Source organism: Pinus tabuliformis, chromosome 2_2, assembly GCF_031772625.1.
Source record: "Pinus tabuliformis cultivar Carrire ecotype Pingquan chromosome 2_2, CPIR1, whole genome shotgun sequence".
Taxonomy (NCBI): Eukaryota; Viridiplantae; Streptophyta; class Pinopsida; order Pinales; family Pinaceae; genus Pinus; species Pinus tabuliformis.
In genome coordinates, this window is record NC_142300.1 from 1,215,286,676 (window position 1) to 1,215,310,171 (window position 23,496).

Sequence of the window (23,496 nt, forward strand, 5' to 3'; positions counted from 1 at the left end):
ATAGATGACAAGCCTCTCATACTGGTGCTATATGTTGACAACCTATTTTTAATAGGTGCAGACCCTCTCATTCACGAATGTAAGAGGGAGCTGGCTTCTGAGTTCGAGATGAAAGACTTGGGACTTATGCACTATTTCCTAGGACTGGAAGTTTGGCAGAAACCAGGGGAGATTTTCCTATCTCAAGGAAAATATGTGGTGAAGATATTGGAGAGATTCGGCATGGTGGACTGCAAGCTTGTAACTACCCCGATGGAGCTTGACTTCAAGAAGTTAAGTGGTAGTGCTGCTGGACCTGTTTTACGAAATGCTACTGAGTATCGTCAACTCGTCGGAGCATTAATGTTCTTGGTGAACTCCCGTCCAGATATATGCTTTGCAGTCAACACATTGAGTCAACATATGGTTGAGCCTCACCACTCACATTGGATTGGTGCCAAGAATCTGTTGAGATATCTTCGTGGCACAATCACTCATGGGTTGAGATACACTGCCGGAGATGTGAGACTACTTAGGTATACTGATGCTGATTGGGCAGGCAGTATGGTGGACCGAAAGAGCATTTCCGGGGGCTGTTTCTCTTTAGGATCTGCCTCGATATCCTAGATGAGCAGGAAGCAGAAGTTAGTGGCTTTGAGCACTGCTAAGGCAGAGTATATTGTTTCTAGCATGGCCTCCTGTGAGGCTGTCTGATTGCGAAAGCTCTTCAATGAGTTGTTTGGATTTACATTGGATACCACCGTGATTCTGTGTGACAACCAGAGTGGGATCCGTTTATCAGAGAATCCCGTATTTCATGATCGCTCCAAGCATATCGATATCAAGTACCACTATATTCGAGATATGGTGCAGCGAGGAGCAATAAGGCTCCAACATATCGGTACAGATGAACAGGTCGCCGACATTTTGACAAAGCCCCTAGGAAAGGTCAAATTCCTGACTTTTCAGAACGACTTGGTGTCGTTCAGAGACCCTCTTATGAGGGTTGAGTATGATGTATTGAGCTCTAGGAGCTCTACGGGGGCGCGGGGTACTTCTTGGAGCGACATGTGACCATAGGGCGACTCACCATCCACTGGTGGTGCACTATGTACAGGGTAAGGGTTCAACCTTGCCCTGTGACAGCTCGTGGCGACTGTGGAACAGGATGATAAGTTCTCCTGTGGGCCAGGATGATTAGTTCTCCGAGGCATCCACTAGACAAGATGATTCGTTCTCCTGTGGACAGGATGATTAGTTCTCCTGTGGACAGGATGATTAGTTCTCCTATCGAGGCATCCTACCCATGCAGTCTGGGACTCATGGGAAGTACCTCTCATCTGATCAATGAGCAGGGAAATGAGGATAGGGACCATAGTAGTACTATCGATGGACACATCGCTGTATCTACTGTACTCCTTATGCTAGGATGACCTCCATTGATCTGGGATCAATGACACTGATCTGGGATCAGTGAGAGTGTTTCACACTCTGAGACTGACTTCAGGTCAGTGGAGGATGGTATGATACATCCTCGATCATTTCTTCTTCTTCATAGTTTGAGCAGAGCAGAGTGGGGTCAAGCTGTACAGGACAATGCATTTGATGGATGGATAGTAGCGACGGTCTGACGGATTGCAGATGAAGTTCTCCCTAGTTGAGAGGGAGTGTTAAAATTGGCAACTAGGGCCAAACTCCATGTGGATCACCTTATTTATGGCTTCTGATATTTTTCCTAGATTCCTCTCATCGAGAGGTGTAGGATTGATCTAAAGATCATCCGATTCCGATAAGTATTTATGGAGATATGAATTTATTTTGATTATGGACAAACTATCAAAGTCGTCCAACAAACTTATGTAAGTTCAGAAGCCCAACAGTCATGTCTATTCAACCTCAACGTTTGCATATAAATACAAGGAGCATTCTCCTCATTTGGACAATTCAATTCACTCATCTTCTCTCTCTCTCTCCTACGCATAAAAGGAGCCTCTCTCTCTCTCACACGTGTGGCTGAAAGGAAGACGTCCTAGGGCAAGGAAGATGCAGAAAGGACGCTAGGGCAACAGCTCATCTCTTAGACCAGCGTTGACCAAGCGTTGACTTTCTTGAAGTGCAAATCGGGTGTGGTTGCCTCTCATAGGCAGGCCGCAATTTTTGGCACAAAAATCGAGGTGATCTGACCTGTGGTTTGATCGGTATTGACTGCCCTAGTTTAGGGCTGCAAGTTGACTTAAGAAATCTACAAATTGACTGAACTTTTGGGGCTGTACTAGAGCTGTTTGTTCAGATTGTTCGAGGACAAGTTGACCAGAAATTGACCAAGGATTTTAGAGGTCAATTTCAACTAGTTTGACCAAGTTTGACTTTGCTGATCTAGGGTTTGCTGCTGCTGATATAAAATTACAGAATTCAGATTTTGTACTATTTCTCTCTGCTGAGCTATTGAAGATAAAAGAAGATTTGATCAAAGGGTTTCCACGCATTAGGGTTTGTCCCTGGCTAGCCGCCACATCTTGTGTCTCTTGTCTTGGCTTGTTTCCTGTTGATCGTTTAATGTTCTATATGCACTTTACTTAATGTATATGTGATTGCTAATCTGTGGATAATAAGAAGAAAAATAAGTAAATTGCTCTAAGCATAGAACATACCATAATTTAACAGAGTGGTATGAAACACTCTCTTTCATCTGGGACTGACTGGTATGAAACACTCTCTTTCATCTGGGACTGACTTCGGGTCAATAGAGAATGGTATGACACATTCTTGATCACTTCTTCTTCTTCATAGTTCAGCAGAGCAGAGCAGTGCATTGATGGCAGAGATAGTACAGACTGGTAGATGGATTAACAGATGGAGTTCTCCCTAGTTGAGAGGGAGTGTTTAAATTGGCAACTAGGGCTAAACTCCATGTGGGTCATCTTATTTATGGCAGCTGATATTTTTCTTGGATTCCTCTCTCTGAGAGGTGTAGGATTGATCTAAAGATCATCCGATTCCGACATGTATTTATTAAGATATGAATTTATTTATATTATTTGACAATTTGTCAAGGTCTGCCAGCGACCAAATTACTCGCAGCTCAACCTCAACGTTGCATTTAAATAGAGGAGACCTCAAGTCATTTGTTACACACATCTCTCATGATCTCTCTCCACTCGTTTGGGTTTGGTGGCAAGAGAGGTCAAGTGGGAGATCTAGCCGCAGTCCTAGAGAGGAGATCTAGCCGCAGTCCTAGAGAGAAGATCTAGCCCTAGCCACAGATCTAAAAGGAGCCATAGCCACAGTCACAAGCAAGCCCTAGCCGCAGTCAAAGGGAAGGCTCCAATACGTAGTCAAGAGGAAGGCTTAATCCGCAGTTAAGAGGGAACCTATTCGCTGTCAAGAGGAGCTCCAATACGCAGCTAAAGGGAGCCCTAATTTGCTATCTAAAGAAGCCCTAATTTGTTGTCTAAAGAAGCCCTAATCCGTTGTCTAAAGGAGGTCCTAAACTGCAATTAAGAGAGGCCTAATTCGTAGCAAGAAGGAGGCCTTATACCTAGCTAAGGAGAGATCCTAAGACGCAGTAAAAAGGATCCCTAACGCAGCAAGAAGAAGCATGAGATGCTGTAGGTGACAACATAATAATAAAGGTTGTTTCTAGGCTTGAATTAGTGACTGTTTGGGCCTGTTGGAGGAGATCACAACTACAGATAGCTGCTTTGCTAGGCTGCAAGCCATAGCAAGCAGCCAAGGTTGTTCCAAGGTAGCGTTAAGGTGGACAATATTTGCAAGAGGCAGCGTGGCAAAAGGGGAGACTCTCCTAGGTGGACCGCAGCCCTAGAAGGGCTTAGTTTGCTAACAACGTGGAGGGTTAAGGGTTGCATATTGTGCCCTAACCAGAATTGTAGGAGCAACAAGCAAACAATGGAGGACAACAACATCTTGTGGAAGAGTGTTGGGTCAAAGTGTTGACTGGATTGAATCGTGATTGCAACAGCCTGTTGTTGCCATGTGGAGGATCTCCCTAGGAGCAGAATCAACTGTGTAGGGTGCATTGAGCTCACTGTTGAAGGCTAGGTTTAATCAAGCCACTTGGAAGAAGATCTATCCAGTTTGACCAGCATTGACTTCTCTGACCAAGGCTTTACTGCTGCTGTCATAAAATATCGGTTTTGTATATTTGTACTCTCTCTCTCTCTCTGCTGAATTGTTGAAGAATATAAGAAGAATTGATCAAGGGTTTCCCCACATTGGGGTTTGTCCCTCGTTGGTGCCACATCTTGTGTCCTCTTTTCTTGGCTTGTCTTCTACTGTTTATGTGTATGTTCTATCTGCATTTTACTATCATGCTAATGTGATTGCTAAACTAGACATGGATATTGGGCTAATAAGAAAATTGAAGTAAATTGCTCTTAAGCATAAAACATACCAGAAATTAACAAAAATTAATTCTTTTCCAGTGAAAGGATGAAGAGAAAGAGGGATCTTCTACAGGGGCAAGGTAGGTAGTCTTTTTGGAGTTTTTTAGTCAAATTCGTTGTAGGAGGGTGAGTAGAAGATAAGTGGAAAATGACATATAGAGCATCAAACAACAAGATGAATTCTAAATGCCATTCTAGCAGAAAACATAAATGTTTAGCAAACTGAAACAAAGCACTTTTTGAAGCGAATTCTGAGTCAATATCTTTGTTCAACTAAAAAAGAAGACACATTTCAAAGCATGATTGATAACAAAAGATAACTTACAAAACCAAGAAGCACATCTCCAAAGCAACTAACACAAGAATCCTTGTAAAATTCGGCCTCTGTCTTTTCATTCACTGGAAAATCAAGAAAATACAATACACATAGTGTTCTTTCTTCTCAAACCTGACCAACCCTTTGCACTATGATATTTACACAATATATACATCAAAAGCATTAAGTTTCCACCTAGCAGAACCGAATTTCCCAAAGGAGAAATGGTAATCAGCTAGATGCAACGAATGTAGACCTGCTATGCTAAAAACTAGGAAGCGGTTTACCTACTGTAATCCTCAACTTAATGCATAACCAAAACCTTAAATATTTACAATGGTCTATATCTTCAACATCCTAAGGCTCCAGGACACTTGTCAGCATCTTCAAAATCGATTTTGGAAGCTTTGGAGTTGAATGTCGTAAAAGAATCTAGGGCCTCTGAGTTATGATGAGATTCTTCTAGCAATGATAACAATTTGTGAAGTACTTTTACTTTTATTGTTAACACGATCTTCTTCTTCTTATTATTATTGTATGTTCTCTAATTTCATCATACAGTTACCAAAAACACAAGAGACAAGAACACAAAATATTGGCTCTCAGCCTGGGCAAAACCTCTCTCTCCTAGAGAGGAAAACCCTTCTTCAAATTTCTCTTATTGAAGCTTCAATTGACAAATGCCAAACCCTAGGCCCTTGACAAGAAGATCCTCCAAGCACAAGTCAAGCCTTTTTCCTTTTACTTCTTTGTAGCACTTCGTCCTCCTCCTTCTGGCAACTGATGGTACTTCTTTCCGACAACTGCAGAAACCCTAGATTGTATGTCCTAGAGAGAACCTTGTCCTTTTCTTCCTTCGCTTGAGATGGAGCCTTTCTAACTCAAGAAGATGACCTTGTTACCACCCAACCGAGCTTTCTTTTCTTCACTAAGATTGCAGATTTGGAACAACAGTAGTATGTCCTTCTTTTCTTCGCACGTGTGGGGTATACCTTCAAGAATATGATGCTTGATTCATTCTCTTTCCTTCGCTTGAGTAGCCTCCTTCTTCGCTTGAGTAAGAGGCTTAATAGGCACTCTTTTCTAGCCCAACCAATTCTCTTTGTATGACTGCAATAGGAGTGCTGTTATGACAACAAAGAGAGCCTCCCTTCCTTCGCACGTGTGACTGTAATAGTCCTTAAGACAATCGTATAAAACTCGGTTTTCTTCTTTCATTCTTCGCTGCACTAGAGACACCTTTCTTCGTCCTTCTTATACCCTTTACTCGTCTTCCTTTTTCGCTGATTTCAGAGATGAGATTATGGTTCTTTTGTGATGTCGTATGACCCTTTATATAGGAGCTTACCCCTCCTATTAGGCTGACTTGATCCCTATAATTCGGATTGCTTCCTTTTATGATGCTGACATATGGAGGAGGCTTGTGACTTTGCTTGGAGGTATTTCTTGGACTCTAATACATAAATATACATGGTGTAGCATGCCCTTAAGGGTCTTCAATATTTCTTTTGACTCTTTGACTACCCTATAGCACTTTGACATGTGCTAGACCTATGTAATGAGCAAGAAACTCATTTTTATAATTTACAAAAATAACATTTCTTTTCTTTTACAAGTACAAAGATCAAAATTACATTTATGATCTTACTCATACACCCATAATATAATGATACTAATGACATGATCTGACATTCTTTAAGGACTAAGGACTTGATCTCCAAGAGATCATAGCAAAAACTTTACAAATTGATCAACATAATGAAAAGACTAAGTCTGACTTTGATTACTATAACATAGGACTCTAACATTGGCTCCAATGGGGATGGCATCCTCCCTGTGAGGTTCCAAGAACACCGTAGACCATGTGCCTTATCCATTGGGCTGATCCCAAACTCAATTTGCTAACTGTAGCCTGTAACCTGTTTCTGCTCTGAAACGGAACCAAATCCTAAACTGTACACTGCAAACTGAAAACTCTGTTGCAAACTGAAACTGAAAAAGATGTTCAAACTACAATCTAAAAACACACGTGTTGAAAGAGATGCTTGCCAAGCAAGCTTATTGCACACCATTTCCTACTTATCCTACTTTGTTGAGCACAAGTGTTGAATCAAGTGATCTCAAATTTCCAGTAAAGCCAATCAAGTAGCTACTCACATAATTTGACTGCTTGATTGTGCTTCAACAAGATAAAAACTGGAACATTAAATGGCAGAAGCAACTCAAACCCCAAACTGAATCCAATCTCTACACTGGTGAACAAAACAAGATCTACATTGACTGACGATTCCAACAGGCTTGTAAAAGGATCTTGAAAATCAAGGATGACTACCTTTTCCTGATAATGAAGAAATAGGCCAACATCTCCTTCATGGTTAAATGCAGATTGCTCTGTATGATGGAGTTGATTATCCTCAAATAGAATGGCATCAAGATGTTCTTTCCTATCATTAAGCTTGGGGGCAAGAGTTGTGTGTTCTTGTAAATCTTCAATTGAGGCAGCCACATCTTGAATAACAAAAATGTCTACAAATGACCCTTCATGTATATCAACAAGAATATTGTCTTGCTCCTTTAAAATTTCTAAATTTAACAATTCAAAAGATGAAATATCATGAACAATTTCTGTACCATCTGAGGGATTTATAATGACTTGTTGTTCTTCAGTATTTTCTTGCAACTTTTGGTAATCATCACTTGGAATAATTTCATTGTCTAAAGCTTTTATGCATGCAAATTCAAAACTTCGATTTTCACAGACTTGTTTTTGAAATAAAGATTCAGAAAATGAATGAGCTAAAGAACAACTCAAATGAATATCTTGATCTTCTTCTTAGCTACTTAGCAATTGACAAAGCTACTGAATATTTCCATCAAACTCACGAGAAAATACATGAGATTCAACATCAATATTACAATCTGCTTCATTTTCAACGAAAGAAGAAACCTTTGCCTGCTGGAAATTTTCCTGAATATCTTGACAACTAGCCTCTTAACATTTCTTCTTGATGTTGAAAGGATTGTCATGAAGGGCATCTAAAATTTCCTCATCCATGAGCCATTATCTTCATACAAGTTTTCCAAATTTTCAATGAAACTCTCAAAATGTCCACAACAATTTTGAACCAACAATAAAGATGGATAAGATTCTTTTAAGTTTTCAGAGAGTATTGTATGATAATTTTCTAAACATTATAAACTGGCCACTGGCATGATCCAGGTGGGTGTTGGTGGTCACTCGCCTATCCCACATGGACCCCCACAACTGTCTCTTTCAATTTTTCCATTTCCTTAATCGTAGCGCAATTTACTATTTTTAGCAGTTTTTCGGGTCCTAAACTTTCGGAGCTGTTTTGAGGCCCTAAACGACGTTTTTTTTGGCAATCTCTCACCAACGATTTTTTGATAAAATCGTCTTTTCCGTCGTAGTCCTCCGAGAGATCTTTCCAACGGGGTATCATGCACGTCAAACGAAGATAATATGACCAAGTCACAACCCCAGGAAGTTGGCTGCCCAACTAACCCCAACAAGGCCCATAAACTCTTGGTGTTACATCTCCTCGGGTTAGGGTTTTGGTTGTTTAGGGTTTGCTGTTATTGTTCAATAATAAAAATGCTCTTGAGCCTCATTGTAACGCAGTTCAGAGACATGTTGCCGCCACATCTCTTTTCAGGGATAAGCTACCATCGCCCAAGCTAGTTTATTTCCATTTTTGTTTGTAAGCATATTTCAGTATTTTACATTAATGAAATGAAGTATTATTTCTGCTGCATCTCTGTATTTATGGCTATCTCTGTAATTTGTTGCATTCCTGTTTAAATCTGGATCAGTGGTATCAGAGTGGTCTGCTCTTTCTCTGTCTTTCTTTGCATGTCCCCAACAAGGTCGGGATATAAGGAGTTAGGGCTTGATTTGGTCGAACCTTTGCAAGACCAACCTCGCAAATCCGAACGGCCTCCCATGGCAGAAGACAAGAAAGACGAGGGGGCAGGAGATCTTATCAAAATCTTGCTCGAAGAAGCCCTCGAGCGACAAAGGAACGCGATGATGGACAACTTTGCCTTGATCCTTCAACGGCTACCCAGGGGCGACGCATTTACTACCAGCAACTACTTTGGAAATGCCACGCCCTTTAAGGTACAAGTTAACTTTGAAATCCCCATATTCGAGGGTCAGATAGATGTAGATGCCGTAGATAAATGGTTAAATCTACTAGAAGGGTATTTTTCTGTTCATGATTTTTCCAGCCGGGAAAAGATTACTTTTGCTCTTCTCAAAGCAACCCCCCACGTCAAGGACTGGTGGGAAACCTACTGCGAGCAGAAGGATGAAAGTACGGGCTCACTGTTTTCAACCGCACCCACTTGGAATTCATTCCGGGATGCCATCAAGGAGCAGTACTACCCTGTCGGAAGCTATGAGGATAAATACATAAAGTGGACCATGCTGCGGCAGGGAAGGGACTAAGATGTGTCGGAGTTCACAAATATTTTTCATACCCTTCACACAAAGTTGGGTATTAAGGATTCTGAGCGGCATTGGTTACTCAAATACCGCGGCTGCCTACACAGGTACATCCAGGACGAGATGGAGTTCTTGGACATCTCCTCGCTCGGCACGACGTACTGATACGTTGTCAAAATCGAGCAGAAGTTTAAACAGAAGAAGCGAGACTTTGGATCCACGAATCCGAAGCAAGGGAAAGGCTTCCCCAAACCGCAGCACCAAGGACAAAGCCAAGACAGTGTGACCCAAGACAACTCGTTGAAGCCGCAAGAAAAGAACAACACCACGAAGTCAAAGAAGGACATAGGAAAGTGGTGTGAGTTCCATAAGAGCCCCACTCACAACACAAGTGAGTGTCGGACCAAGCAGTCGCTAGTGGCTGAGTTGAAGGCTTCAGAATCAGATGCATGTTCCGACCCTGAGTCAGAACCCGACAAGAGGAATGACAAAGGGAAGCAGATCATTGACGTGGAGCTCAGCGCCACTATTGCCACTGCCAAGATCCAGAAGAATGAGCCCGAAGATCCAGAGGAGGGGGAGCGTTTTTTCCACTCACAAATGTGGGTGAAGGGTTCGCCGCTGCAATTCATTGTTGACAGTGGGAGCTAAAAGAACCTCATTTCAGCAGAGGTCATGAAGCGGTTGAGCCTACCGACTACACCACACCCGCAGCCGTACAATATCAGGTGGCTTCACCAAGGACGAGATCTCCGAGTTCGTCAATAATGCCGCCTTCCTTACAGCATCAAGCCCTTCACAGATGAGGTATTGTGTGATGTTGCACCTCTGGATGTTTGTGATGTATTATTAGGCCAACCATACTTGTGGAAGTGACATGTTGTGTATGAGTCAAGGCCTCGTGCTGTTATTATTTCTTTGGGTAATTCATTATATAGGGTACCGGAGGTAGCCCCACCTACCACCACCTCTTTGATTTGTGCTAAGAAATGCAGTAAGATCATCTCCTAGACTAGGAAATTTATTTTCTTTCTGGTTCGCTCTCAAAGCAAGGGGAAGATCATAGCCACATCCATGGCCCCCGGGAAGGGTTCCTCCACGCAGTAGAAGCAGGTGGATACGGTCATGAAAGAATACATGAACATCTTCTCCTCACCCACAGGGGTATCGTTGCACTGTCAGGTCAAGCATTCGTTCGATTCGACACCTAGAGTACCTCTACCCAACGGGTCAATATATCGTCGCTCGATTATGGAAAATGCCAAGTACAAGTAGCGACATGATCAACATCGGGTGCCAGACAAGTTTCAAGTGGGCGACAAAGTCTGGTTGCATTTGCAGAAAGAACGGCTTACAAGAGCCCATCGGAAGCTTAGACCACTCAGATATGGTATTTATACCATTACAAAGGCTGTGGGAAACAATGCTTTGAAGCACAACATTCCCCCATTCCTTGGCTTGCATTGAGTGTTCAATGTGGACCGCCCTTGAGCATGCTTCCCACCATTACTGGACACATCAGAGATTGTAGAATAGCTCACCAAGGACCAAGTTCAGCAGAAGTTTCCCCATCTCATGGAGGAAACTATAGCGAGCAACGTCTGTGAGAGAGGGAACCCTTGTGTGATCCCTGTTGAAAATGTAGTGAGCAACGTCTTCTGGCTTGTGCCCTAGCTAGTGAAGACCTTGAATTGTTCTCATGAGTGAGACTTCAGTGATGTTGAGTTTATTTCCAGTTTAAAGGAATAATCATCAAGAGTTCATGCATAGTGTTGGAGGTCCAATTAAGTGGAAGTGTTCATCAGTTTGACTGCAGGATTGGTTGGTAGTTAGTAGTTCAGTTAAAGTGAGTCAATCTTTAGTCTTGATTGAAGGAAGAACGAGTTAGATCTCTAGTGTTGATTGGAGAGAGCACAAGTTAACAACTCGTGTGATGATTGGAAGGAGAGCGAGTAGCACTCTCAGTTAACATGCTATCACAACTCAAGTTCTAAATTTGAACTACTAGCCTAATTTAGCATGGATCAAATCTATAAAGGAAGGACAAAGGCACAAGTAAATACATTTGCTTTGTGCACGAAGGATTATGACAAGACAATGCTCACGAGTTAGTGTGAGAGAGCCTTAACTGTGGAGCACATGAATTGTGTTTTAAAGAATAGGAGCACAAGTGCACTAGGATTTAGGAGCTAATTGGTTGCGCGCAGGAAGGAGTTGGGGTACTAAAAAATAGGAGCTCAAGTGTGCTAAGAAATAGGGTCCAAAAGTGCGCTAGGAAATAGGAGATCAAAGCAAGGGATAAGGAGGCCAAGGAGGAGCAAAATTGAAGCACGACAACAAGGTTTGCAGAGCAAGTCAAGGAGGCAACAGAGGAAGAATTGTGTGCAGGAACCAAGATCATGTAGTGATCAAGGCAGGCCAAGATCAATTGTATTAGCTATGAATTATGTGAGAAGCAAAATACTTTCTCAAGAGAGACAAATTGCTTTGTAATAGATTCAATTTGCTCTAAGGACAATCAATAAAATAACCACATCGAGCAAGCAAGTTTTCCCTATTGGGTTTCATGAGAAAAGTGTGTCAATTTGTGTGATGTGTTTTATCTCTGTGTTTTTATTCCATTGCTTATAAGCTGTAAAGAGGCTTTGTATTTTGGTGAAAGTTAACTAGTTTCAGTTATTAGTTATTCATCTAAGTAGTTGCATCGTTTTTATGGAAATTTAACATATAGTGCTCTAGATAAATCGTGAGTCAATGAGCAATATAGATATGACCAAGAAAGAACTCATAAAGTCTCATGATTGAGGCAAAAAGGGTCTTGGAAATTCTAATGTCATGTAACATATGGAATAAAGCCTCTCCCAAGATTGAGCTAAACACTTTATAGAAGTCAAAAGAACTAGATAAGGCTTTCAAAAAGTAGTGACAAACCTTTTGAAGTGAAGATGTGATCAATGGCCCAATACTCTAGGTGGAATCTACAAATAGAAGTAATAATCTCAAGATGTGATGTATGAGACAAGTGTTCCCATCTTGTATATTTTTCTGTAAGAAGGACTAGATGTATATTTTCCATGAAGGAATACAACTCATCAATATAAATCCCAAAGAAAGTTGGTGTGAAGGGGTGCTTGTATTTGACCACAAAACAACAAAAACTTTTGAAGATGGTGACAAACCTTCTTAACATTGGCATGGGGCATGAAAATGTGATCAATGGTCTGATACTCCAGGTGGGATCCACAAATAGATGCAAGGAGATCAAGATAGGAGAATGATTGTCCCGATCTTGTATATTCTCCTTGAAGAAGGACTATAGCTCATCAATATAAATCTCAATGAGAGTTGGTGACAGAGGGAAGCCTTGTTTAACTACAATATTGCTCTTGATGAAGTTCATGTTCTTGTAAAATCTAGCAGCCTAGTGCAAAGCCTTATTAGGCACTATATGTTAAGGGAAACAATGAGATCAACAACCATTGTCACCTTGGTGTCTATTTCCTTGCCGCTCAGTGGATGGATATTATCCCCACAAGGGATACTTCTCTAATTTACCTTATAAAACATAAAACAAAATAAATTTAGGTTTCTATTTTTGTGGGATTGACACAATAGTGAACTATTGCCTTTCTCAATCAAGGGCTAATGGACTTTAAGGCCAAAATCTATGGAAGAAGATTGATGGACGCAATTTAAGAGGAGAGAAAAAGTTTCACTTAAGTTTCTTAATTCCTTAAACCCCAACGTCTTTCAATCTTATTGGATGCAAAATGGGAGGAAGCTACACTTGGGTTCCTCAATAGAAACTTGATGATAATCTTATCAAGATGTTAGAGCCATAAAATATTCAACAACACTTCAGTGAAAATTTCATTGAAACCCTAATTCTACAACAAGTACAAGATGGAATAAGATACTTGTAATAAATTTGCACAAAATCACCATAGAATCACCATTCATCATCCAAGAGAAAGAACCATCCAATCACAATATCTTCCCCAAGACAATTTGCTCATTTAATGCTCCATAGCGACTAAGAGAAAATAGGTAGCCTAGTGCTCACTACTCTCCAAGTGCGAGTGTGACAATGATCCAAGGCTAAAGTGACTTCCCTCTACTTATATGAGGGCAACCAAGTTGATTTAATCCAAAAATATACTAAAAGCTCTAAAAATGATATGCAATGTGATTTCAAATTGGATAGGTCACAAGCAGACCCCCATAGATAGCTAACTCAATGATAAATCATAAAATAAGCCTCTTTTAACGCACACTTGTGAGCTAAAAGAGTGATGCCATCCTCTAAAAGGAGTGTCTCTCATCAAAATGTGCCATGGATGAGTCAAATGGATGCTCCTCACTCCAAAAGTCACATCTCTTCGTATAATCATCAAGCATGAGCTCCCTCTACAAGATGTCGTCATCAAAATTGGCGCACCTCATTAATCCAAGCCACATGAAGTGGACATCATGGACCTAGGGTATGATGTCATCATGCAGAGTAGTGTGCCATCCACTCCAGAGGGCTTCAATTCATCATCATCATCATCATCAAATCATCCTAGAAACAGGGCAACACTCATCAAGAAAGTGTAATGCTAGCCTAAGTGTGTCTTGTCATTTTTGGGGTACATCAACTCTCTAGGCAACGCCCTGGCTTAGATGTGAAGTGTTTCAGGTTTTGGAGGGAGAGGAGAATGCCATCAATTGTGCTGGATATATCCTAAGGTCAGTGCCCCTCAAAGGTGGTCAATGTCTTGGCTCTGGTGCCCAATGAAGTCATTAAATGGGGATGGACATCCTCTTTGAAGTTGTTGGCGCACGAGATTCTACCGGACCTAAGATTTGCTGCGCAATTGGCCAACAAGCCCACTCAACATTGGCCCTTTCGACATCACCCATAAAGTGGATGAAGTCTCACTCAAGATGCTATGGGGGACCGCTGGAACCAAGTTTTCGCAGTCAAATGGGATTGTTAGAATCCTGAGACACTAGAACTTTGAGTTACAATCCAAGACTCAAACATATATCAGACAAACTCCTAGCAATCATTCTGGGATTGCACACTGTGTAGGACTTCACTGGCTCTTGCACTTGCTAGTTAGTGTGCAGGCCATGATCTACAGTATGACTATGGCTAAGGTATGTTATTCTTCTTGTCACTCCTTTCGACATTAGCAAAGCGAAATACTGTTCACCACAAAAGTGCTTTAACATATTAAACTATCACTAGATTATCAATTCGCTCGACCATTTGAGATATCAAAAGACATTTAGCTCAAAATGAGATCATTAAACAAACGATAAGCGGACAAAGAATATTAACAGAGACACACACATTCATACACCCATGTAGAGGAGGCAAGCCATCGTTTCTTTCTATTACTTCATCATCAAACAAAATGGGGGCGAAATGCCCTACAATATAGACCATCCCTAACTCGGCTCACCAGCGTTTAGTAATTGCTCAAAGTACAATGTGACAACCAATACAGTGAAAAAACATAACAAACTCCACTATAGGCCATTTCCTTTACACCCTTGTTGCATAAGAACTATAGACATAGGCACTTAGCATTGAGAACTACTGTAACAAACGGTTGTAACAATCCTTTCTTCTTCTACGACCCAACCGTCGATTGTCTTGAACGAGTCCTTATATTGATTCCTCGTAGCTTCATGATCTCCTTCAGCCTGCTTCTCCACTCTTCCAGTTGTCCTCCCTGCTGGCTAACTGTCTGGGATATTTTCTAACATCTTTTCTCTAGCTGTCCCACGCCACTTAATTGTTTGCTGGAAATATCTCCTACCCGCTTGTCACCACTTTGTCGATGACCTCCTTTCTACAAGTATCTTCAACTTCTCCTGCCACGACATCCCCCTTCTCCTATCCCATCATCTACAAAATCCTAAATGCTTGATTTATCCGCACGTGTCCTCGCCTACTGGACGTTGTCGTCTCCTTCATGCATCGCGTCTTTCCCTTCTGCGCCAATTTTTACTATTGCGCACCCACTGCTTCTCTCCCGCTTGTTGAGAAATCAATATGCTAGTAGATTAGGGTTGATTCCTCTTACTTGATAATTACTTGTGAATGTTTGTTGGCTTTTATTACTTTTATTATGTCTTCTTCATCAAGCAATTACCAAAATATAAAGTACATGAAGATCACAAAAGATAAAGAACACAAAGATGTAGGCTCCAAGCCAGGGAAAAATGCCACAAGGGGGAAAACCCAAACAAATCCTCTTCTTATAGAATCAGATCAAAGTGAGATATCCAAGACCCAAGACCAAAACAAAGACTGCCACATACCCAAGTCAACTTTCCTCCAAAGCTTCTTCACCAAGTCAAAGTCAACGAAAATCAACACTGGTCAAACCTTAACAAATTTGGTCAAACACAAAATTCGAACCTGCAAATTGAACTTGCAATTTCAAACCTGCAACTTCAAACCTGCAACTTCGCAGAGTTACCCTAGCTCCTTTGCACATGTGAATAAAAACAAGCCCAAAACCACCTAATTCTCTCTTCTTTGACTTCTCTCTCCCTTGACTTTGCTATTCTTCTTCTTGTATTTGGCACATATATCGATGTGTGTGATGAGTGATCAAATGGGGTCAAAGTGTTTTCTATTTATAACTGTCTAGGAGGTCGAATAGGTGCCTCTTCTAGGTTGACTTGTCTAAGCGGGGCTGACTTGGTCCTGTGGGTGACAAATTGACTCTTTTGACTCAAAATAAAATATTTTATTTTCTTACGAATAGTCCAAATGGGACTTTGATTCCTGACAAATTTTATTTTTAACTCAATAAACCCTAGAAGCACGGAGAGCATGCTTTGACTACTAATAATAATAATAATACAAATTTCTTTTTCTTCTTTTTACATTAAATACATATTAATACAAGTACAATGATAATTATGAAGACTGAACTTGGTTACATTTTCAACACTGCGCCACTCTCTCCTCTACGTGGTCACCGACAATAATACTTAACACAACAATTTCAAAAAAAAATTCAGCCTCCAACAAAAGTTTTGAAGAAGCACCATACAATTTGTCAAGGGATGGCAATTTTCCCTGGGAGCAAACATCATAGGTGCAAGATGCCAAGAACCATAAGAGTATAAGAGTGGGCCATATTTAATGTAAAAAGCATCAATGTACTTCACACAAACATCATCTTCAAATGTCTTTCTAGCTTATGATTTGTAAATAAGTTACCATGCTTAGATATGGGAGGGTTATCACAAGGCCTTATTATGTGCTTCCCACCCTAAGGGGAAGAACAATTCTTAGACTGACTCATTAATTAGTAGGTGTAAGTGGTTAATGACATGGTAGGGGTTTGCTTCATAGAGGATGCCATAGTTTTTTTTACTAGCTATGAAATTCCAACATCCTTGAGCATTATGATGTGAAGAAGGAGAATTTGTGGGACTTGAGTTCCTCCTTTCTTCGACCTATTTTTACCACCCTGCTTGTGCATCTTTTTCTTTGTAGATATAGCTTGGGTTACAATATTTTACTAATTCATCATTGATGCCTCAAAGATGAGGCCTTTTGCTCATTTGGGTTGGGATAATCAGTTTTTTATTAATTTAGATAGTTCATGCATTAGCCAAGACTTGTGTGAGGGCTAATGAGGGGTTTAGGGGTCAGGTTAGTCTTTTGTCCTTGCACTTTCATATGTCCTTGCAAATATTTTGAATTTTAACATTATGGATTGTTACCCCTCAATTTAGTAGGGTCACATATGCACACACCATTGTAAACTTGAGTTGAAGCATGGGAATAAGAGTACAACTAAAAGCGGCCTATCATCTCATTAAACCTCTGATTCATTCTAGAATGCCCTTAAACATTAAATGAAAGCACTTTAATTGAAAAATGGTTAATTTACCTCATAGTAGATGACCCACTTCATTAGATGAAATAAAGCACTGACCAAAGCATGGATGACAGGCATCTGAGGCTAGCTATTTGTGGATCATCATAGGGTTACTTGCTAGGAAGTTGAAGCAAATAGGAGAAAAATATTCTCCTAGGGTTTACCCACATGGGTGGGTAACATGGCCAATAATTGAAATCCTAAATTATAATCTTCAATATTACCTAGGTGTTTGATTCTTGTTAATTGATTGAAGTACTCTTGTTCCCAAATTTTCCCATACTGTGCTTCTAAGTCCGTTGTAAATAAACCCTAAGTATAATGATAAGAATGGGGCTTCCTTTTAACTACCCATTGATACAATTGATAGGGTTTTATGACAAAGTCCAAAGTTGCTATGTAAATATTTTACTTATCATCCATAATATTATGCAATTCATATTATTGTTCTATTTGGTTCACCCAGGGAAAGACCTCTTTTCCATCAAACTTCTTTAGTTCAACTTGGGAAGGTTCATACCTTTTGGAGGCAATACATACGTAACTTTGCTATTAAAGTTAAATCCTCCTGATGAATGCTTATTGTTGGAAAGTTGTTGAACATGGATACTACCTTTATTTTCACGAGTTCCTTCAGTCACATTATTCATTTTAGGGAGCCTCTCATCTAGGGCTTGTATGATCCTATGTTCCACCAAGTTTCTAGGATGGGGGAGTGTGTGACGGGCGATGCACAAGGGGGATGTCTGGGAGCACCCCTAAATTTTAGGAAAATTCAACGAGGATGCAGGGACATTGGGGTCCTTAGCACAAGGGTCCTAGTCTCTAAAATTATAAAATATAAAAATAATAATGATAAATCCTAGTGATAACAATTCATCCCATGCAAATTCATCATTGTGCAATCCAGTGGAAATGCTATAATCTTGCCAATCCTGAAATCTTGAAAACTATCAAGTTTGCTAAATTTCAAATGGGATATGAAATTCTACTTTCTCCACATGAAGTGTGATGAGGTTGGAACAACTCTCAAACATCCTGAAACAATTAATGATAATGTTAAATATTTAAGTAAAAGGATAGGAAAGGTAAGATAAAGTGTGGGGAACACATTTCTCCAAAATGGGGATGTCTAAGCGCCACCCTCTTTTAGAAGGGGGATGCCTAGGTGCTCTACCCCCTCCCCCTGAAGGGGGATCCTTGGGGCGCTGCCCCCTAGATTCTTTGTCTAACAACCCATGAAGATAGCAAAAAAAAAGGGGTAGAGCTTTGAGGAGCCTAGGACCTTGGTAATTAATGGTAATATTAAGTTCTTAAAATAAAAGGATAGAAAAGGTAAGATGAAGGAGAATAAAAGTGACAATCTCTTTTATCATACCTTTTCTATCATTTTACTTTAAGAATTTAATATTACCATTAATTACCACGGTTCTAGACTCCTCAAAGCTCTACCCCTTATGTTTTTTGCTATCTTCATGGGTTGTTAGACAAAAAATCTAGAGGGGAGTGCCTAGGCATCCCCCTTCTTTGGTGGGAGGGGTGCGCTTAGATGTTCCCCTTTTGGAGAAATGCATCCCCCACACTAGGGGAATGTTTCCCCATGCGTTTCCTTGAGTTTTCCCCAAAGGGGGACATGGGGGAATATTTTCCCAGGGGTCTCCCCATCCTTGGAGCATGGGAAACGTAGGGGGCATGCACCCCGACCATGGGGGATGCATCCCCATGGAACACTGGTATGATCTTATGTTGCAATTGTTCTATCTTCTCCATTTCATCCTTATTTTCATCTGTCTTTTGTTCTAATTGTTCCACCTTTTTTCCATCTTCTATTCTATATCCCTTGTAATTGATTCTTTCGTTTGTGACAATTCAACCTTTTTAAACACACTAGCACTTGTTTCCTTAACTTGAATATCTAAATTGGATACATGGTGTTGCATGTCTTCCATTTCTTCATGAGTCATGGTTGATCTTTCTAGAGCCATGTGAGAAAATGATAATGCCCATCTTTTACCTCTTTATTACAATTTATGGTGAGCTCACTAGGAAAAGTTATCGAGTCTTGAGGACAAGGGAGTGTCAGGTGCTGTAGCTCTTTGATGTACATGCAAGGTTCAATAACAATACTCAATCCAATATCTCAGGGCATTAACTAATGAGGATCAACCATGCCCTTAGCAGTACTACTCGACTACTCAGGGACTAGATAACAGTCTTCCCAAGTGTTGTTCTTGGTGTACTACACCAACAAGATGGTCGACTATCTTATCTAAAGCTGGTTTCAGATATACCTAGTGGGCTTCCTTTATACCCAAATGTACATGAAAGTGAAATTTTGTATACAAGTATTGTCTCATGTGGCACTACTTGAAAGGGTACCAAAGGTGGTTACAAGGTTGTCAAAGTAGGTAAAACCGTGTGTAGTTCTTGGGTGTGTTCTTCCTCGACCATAGTTTTACCCATTGAAGAACAGATCCTTGTCTTAGTTAAAGATGCTGAAACATATCTCTAAAAGAAAAAAAATAAATTAAAAAATGATTTTGCTAACCCTAGAAAAAGCTCAAAAAAATCACTAGAAAGTAACTAGCAAAAAAACCTTAACTTCCACAAGATATAAATGATAAAATATAATGATTCAAAATATGAAAAGTCTTCCACTTGTAATTCACCATGTTCTCAATATTTTGAAAATCTTAGTCTGAAATTTTATTGGAAAAGTATAGTGAAAATTCCAAGATGGCTCTTTCAAAACTGATTTTAGGATTAGTCATGAACCCTATCTTCCATAGACTATATCTCTGAAATTATAGTGAAACAAAACTTAAATTTTTTACCTCACATGTTCTATGGTAATTCTTCTTTGTCTCCACAAAATTTCATTGTTCGAAATTTTCTAGGAACAGAGTTACATTGAAAATTCCAAGATTCCTTGTTTAAAACTGATTTCAGGATTAGTCACAAACCCTATCTTCCATAGGTTCTATCTCCGAAAGCATAACAGACTAGAACTTGAAATTTTGACTACTTGTACCTTGATATTTCTCCTCAGTCTCATCAAAATTTTGTTGTCTAGAACTTCCCAGAATTATAACAAATATGCAATGATGTCTTGATTGAAGAAGCAAAACCCTAGGATCATAGCTCTTGATACCATATGCTATGAACCAAACACCTTGAAAATGATAAAGAATAAATGAATACAATCCGCTTCAAGGGGGAAACCTTCTTTTACAATGAATCCAATGCATGAAACAAGATATAGAGGCTATACAAATGATTCTTTTTTATTATAAATAGGAGATAAAACTGACATGATGTAATCTACTGCTAGGCTGACCTAACCATAACAGATAAACTAATGGTAAATGTTTTTTAGGGCCTAACATGGGAGTGCTAGGGCCCTAACATCTCCACCTTCTCTTGATAATCTCAAAGGATTTTTGAAGGAGTGTTGTGGAGTTTAATGGGGCTGATATGGCCCTCTACTCAATCTTAAGGGCTGAAGTGTATGCATGCAGAATTATACTAGATGCATTATATTATGTGTGTTAAGTGGGAGAAAGCATCAATAAGTTTCTGGGGGGTTAGAGGGGTGCGAACCAACACCAACATCATGGCAACTTGAGAGAATATTAATGGTCAACAAAATTCGTTGATTTACGTGGCCTACTGATCCTATGGTGGGGATCTAAGGATTGGGAAAGGGTTATAGATAGATGCACGAGTAAGGATAGGTGCACACATGTTTTTGGAGTCGATCTAATTATCTTAGTTCTAGAATCCCACTAAGATTATGGTTTTGGAGATTATAGAAAGCTATAGCCATGGAGAGTTAGTCCCACTTGTTCAATTTGTGGGGGTTGGGGGTCGGAATTATTGGAATAATATATAGTATATACTTGAGTCTTGTGGCCATGGCCTATTCATATGTATTATTATGTACTAGTAATCAGGGCTAAGGCCACATTTTATTTCATTTATTACACATTAGGCTTATTGTTAAGGACAACCTAGTCAAAGTTGATATGCAGGCTCAATAACCCTGTTGGATGTGTACCATCGTTTTGTGGTCCCCTAGCCCCCTCTTGAAGGAACACCTCACTTGAGTTCGTTGGATGGGTGCCCTCGTTGTATGGTCCTCTAGCCCCTTCTTGAAGGGACACCCCACTTGAGTTGTGTATATATACACAACTCAATCTCTCATGTATATCAACTTACCTTGTGATCTTCTTGATTTGAAAAACCAAGTGTTATAAGCCTAGAGGCTAGGGACACTTAACTTTGGTGTTTTTTCTGATTGTATTTTTTCTCTTGGACGCACTTGTGTATTTATGTTTTCATCATTTTGCTAGGCTTTTTCACCTTTTGTCTAGTGCACTAGACGTATCTCTCTCTAACTCACTTGTGAGGAAGCTACTTCAGAATTTTGGGGAGATTTGCTTGCAGCGATACTTTTGTTGACCCTAATAAATCTCAACAGTGCATTAGTGCGCCACTCAAGGTGGTGTCTCCTTCTCCTCATCAGGCAATATATATAGGGTTGATGCTTCCTCCCTTTCCTTCCAGGGAGTTTTTGGTTTTTAAGCTTGGCTTTCATGGCAGGAACTTGTGGCGCTTGCCCTTAACAGTCCATGTACCGCTTGAAACTCTCTTACTGCACTTTCTTTTCTAGCTATTAAAGTTTAGATCTTATTCTAGATCTCTTTTTGGTCTTCTATATGAGTGGCCCTTCCGCTCCCACAGTTTATCCATATTATTGTACTTAGCAGTCCCATTGACCTATTTGTGGTCACTTGTTGGATATTAAGAAAACTATCTTATCTATCTTGTCTTATCAGCATAATCATCCCACAGATTACAAACACATATTTATAAAATGAAGTAAGCAGGTACGTATTCATGCACTTCCTCCTGTGTGTTGTTTGGAAGAGGGGATCCCACTGATGGAGGAAGTTGGGCGAGGTTAGGTGATACTTTTTCTTAACTCATGGATACATATGTACTAGTGAAATGAGGCAGGTTAGAGGAGGGAGAAAATAGAAGAGAATCGAGTAAATAGCATCATGGCTAATAACAAAATGCCACACTTCAGCAATGGTGTCACAAAACCTTGGAGTGGTCCTGTCTGAATAGAGTAGCTTGTAATATTACTATATTTTAGATGTTGGAACATACAAAATGCCTGTTTAACATTTTGTCATGATAAGCTTCTCTTTTATATGATGTTATCGGATGATGTTAGCAATGCTGATTGAACTTTTCTGTTGCTGTTGTTGCTGGTTCAAAGAAATTAAATGTTTGCTAGGTGCAATGGTGTCCTGATTTTTCCTTATTCTTTCTGTTTGATCTAGTAGTGTAGTAGTCACATGTGGTTCTTGATTCTGCTGCAGTATGGATTTGGAGTAATTGAATCTATTTTCAGTGCAGCTGTATGCTATTGAAGATGGGCCTGTCCGTGGTGCTTGGGAGAAGATTGGAACTATTGTCAATATACTGCAAAGTAATTCACATCAACATTTTCAAGTCGACTGGCTAAAGTAAGTAAAATGCTATTAGGGACATTTTGAATTTGACATTTTGGTTTACCTGTGATTGCGTTAAAATCATAAAAAACAGATGTAAGAATGTTCAATCATTCATTGCATGTCAGGTAATTTTTAAGAAGCAATAGATTGGATTTGATGGGTCATTAATTGCATGGATACACCAAATTTGATGTTAAATTTGTGGCATGGTATTTTAATTTAGGTACTTGTTCTTTAATACTATACCGGTTTTATTTGACACTCATTTTCGTATGCAGTTTTGATGGTGTGGTTGTGAGCTCTCTTGAAGCAAAAGTCGCAATCTCTAGGTAAGGCAGCATTCATGTGTGTGCTTTCTAACTTGAGCAGTGTAATTTCTTGTTAATGAAAGTCTGCAATATTTTGTTTCATGACATGAGAAAGGTCGGTTGTCCTTTTTCCCTCGTTCTATTTATTGTTAAAGCCTCGAGCTTCAGAAAATATGTCTGCTATTTACCCCATGCCCCCCCAAACCTGTATTCAAATAAATACCATCTTCAAATTGATAAAACATCCAGAATGATGAGAAACACAAAATGAATGAACACCAAATGAATTGTATTAACGGATGTATCAATACGTTAACACTCAGTGTATGTGTCACTCACACTCTCCATCAATCCAAATGTTCAACTAGAGGTGCTCATAAATACAAGTGTGGGGCAGTTTCACTGTCCAAATAAATGGAAACATAATTACAAATGTAGACGTTTAAACTTAAGTATCACTTAGGAAAAAATCTGATTTATTGGCAAAATCACGATTTTCATGATTTCAAATTGAAAACAAAAAATCAGTCGGGGAAAATTGCATCATGACTGATGAAAATTGCCATCTAGTGTAATCGGATTTTTGGGGGCTTATTTGTCTTTTC

At 39.9% G+C, this 23,496-nt stretch overlaps 1 protein-coding gene across 4 annotated transcripts in view; it reads left to right on the top strand.

The window, feature by feature from the left end:
- LOC149197869 (uncharacterized) overlaps nucleotides 1-23,496 on the top strand; it is an 86,424-nt gene that overhangs the window by 25,688 nt on the left and 37,240 nt on the right. For all 4 annotated transcript variants that reach the window (XM_089405997.1, XM_089405998.1, XM_089405995.1 and 1 more), the window contains exons 3-4: nucleotides 22,486-22,595; nucleotides 22,862-22,912. In XM_089405997.1, the coding sequence (XP_089262123.1) occupies nucleotides 22,486-22,595; nucleotides 22,862-22,912 (161 nt within the window). The remainder of the gene's footprint in view (nucleotides 1-22,485; nucleotides 22,596-22,861; nucleotides 22,913-23,496) is intronic.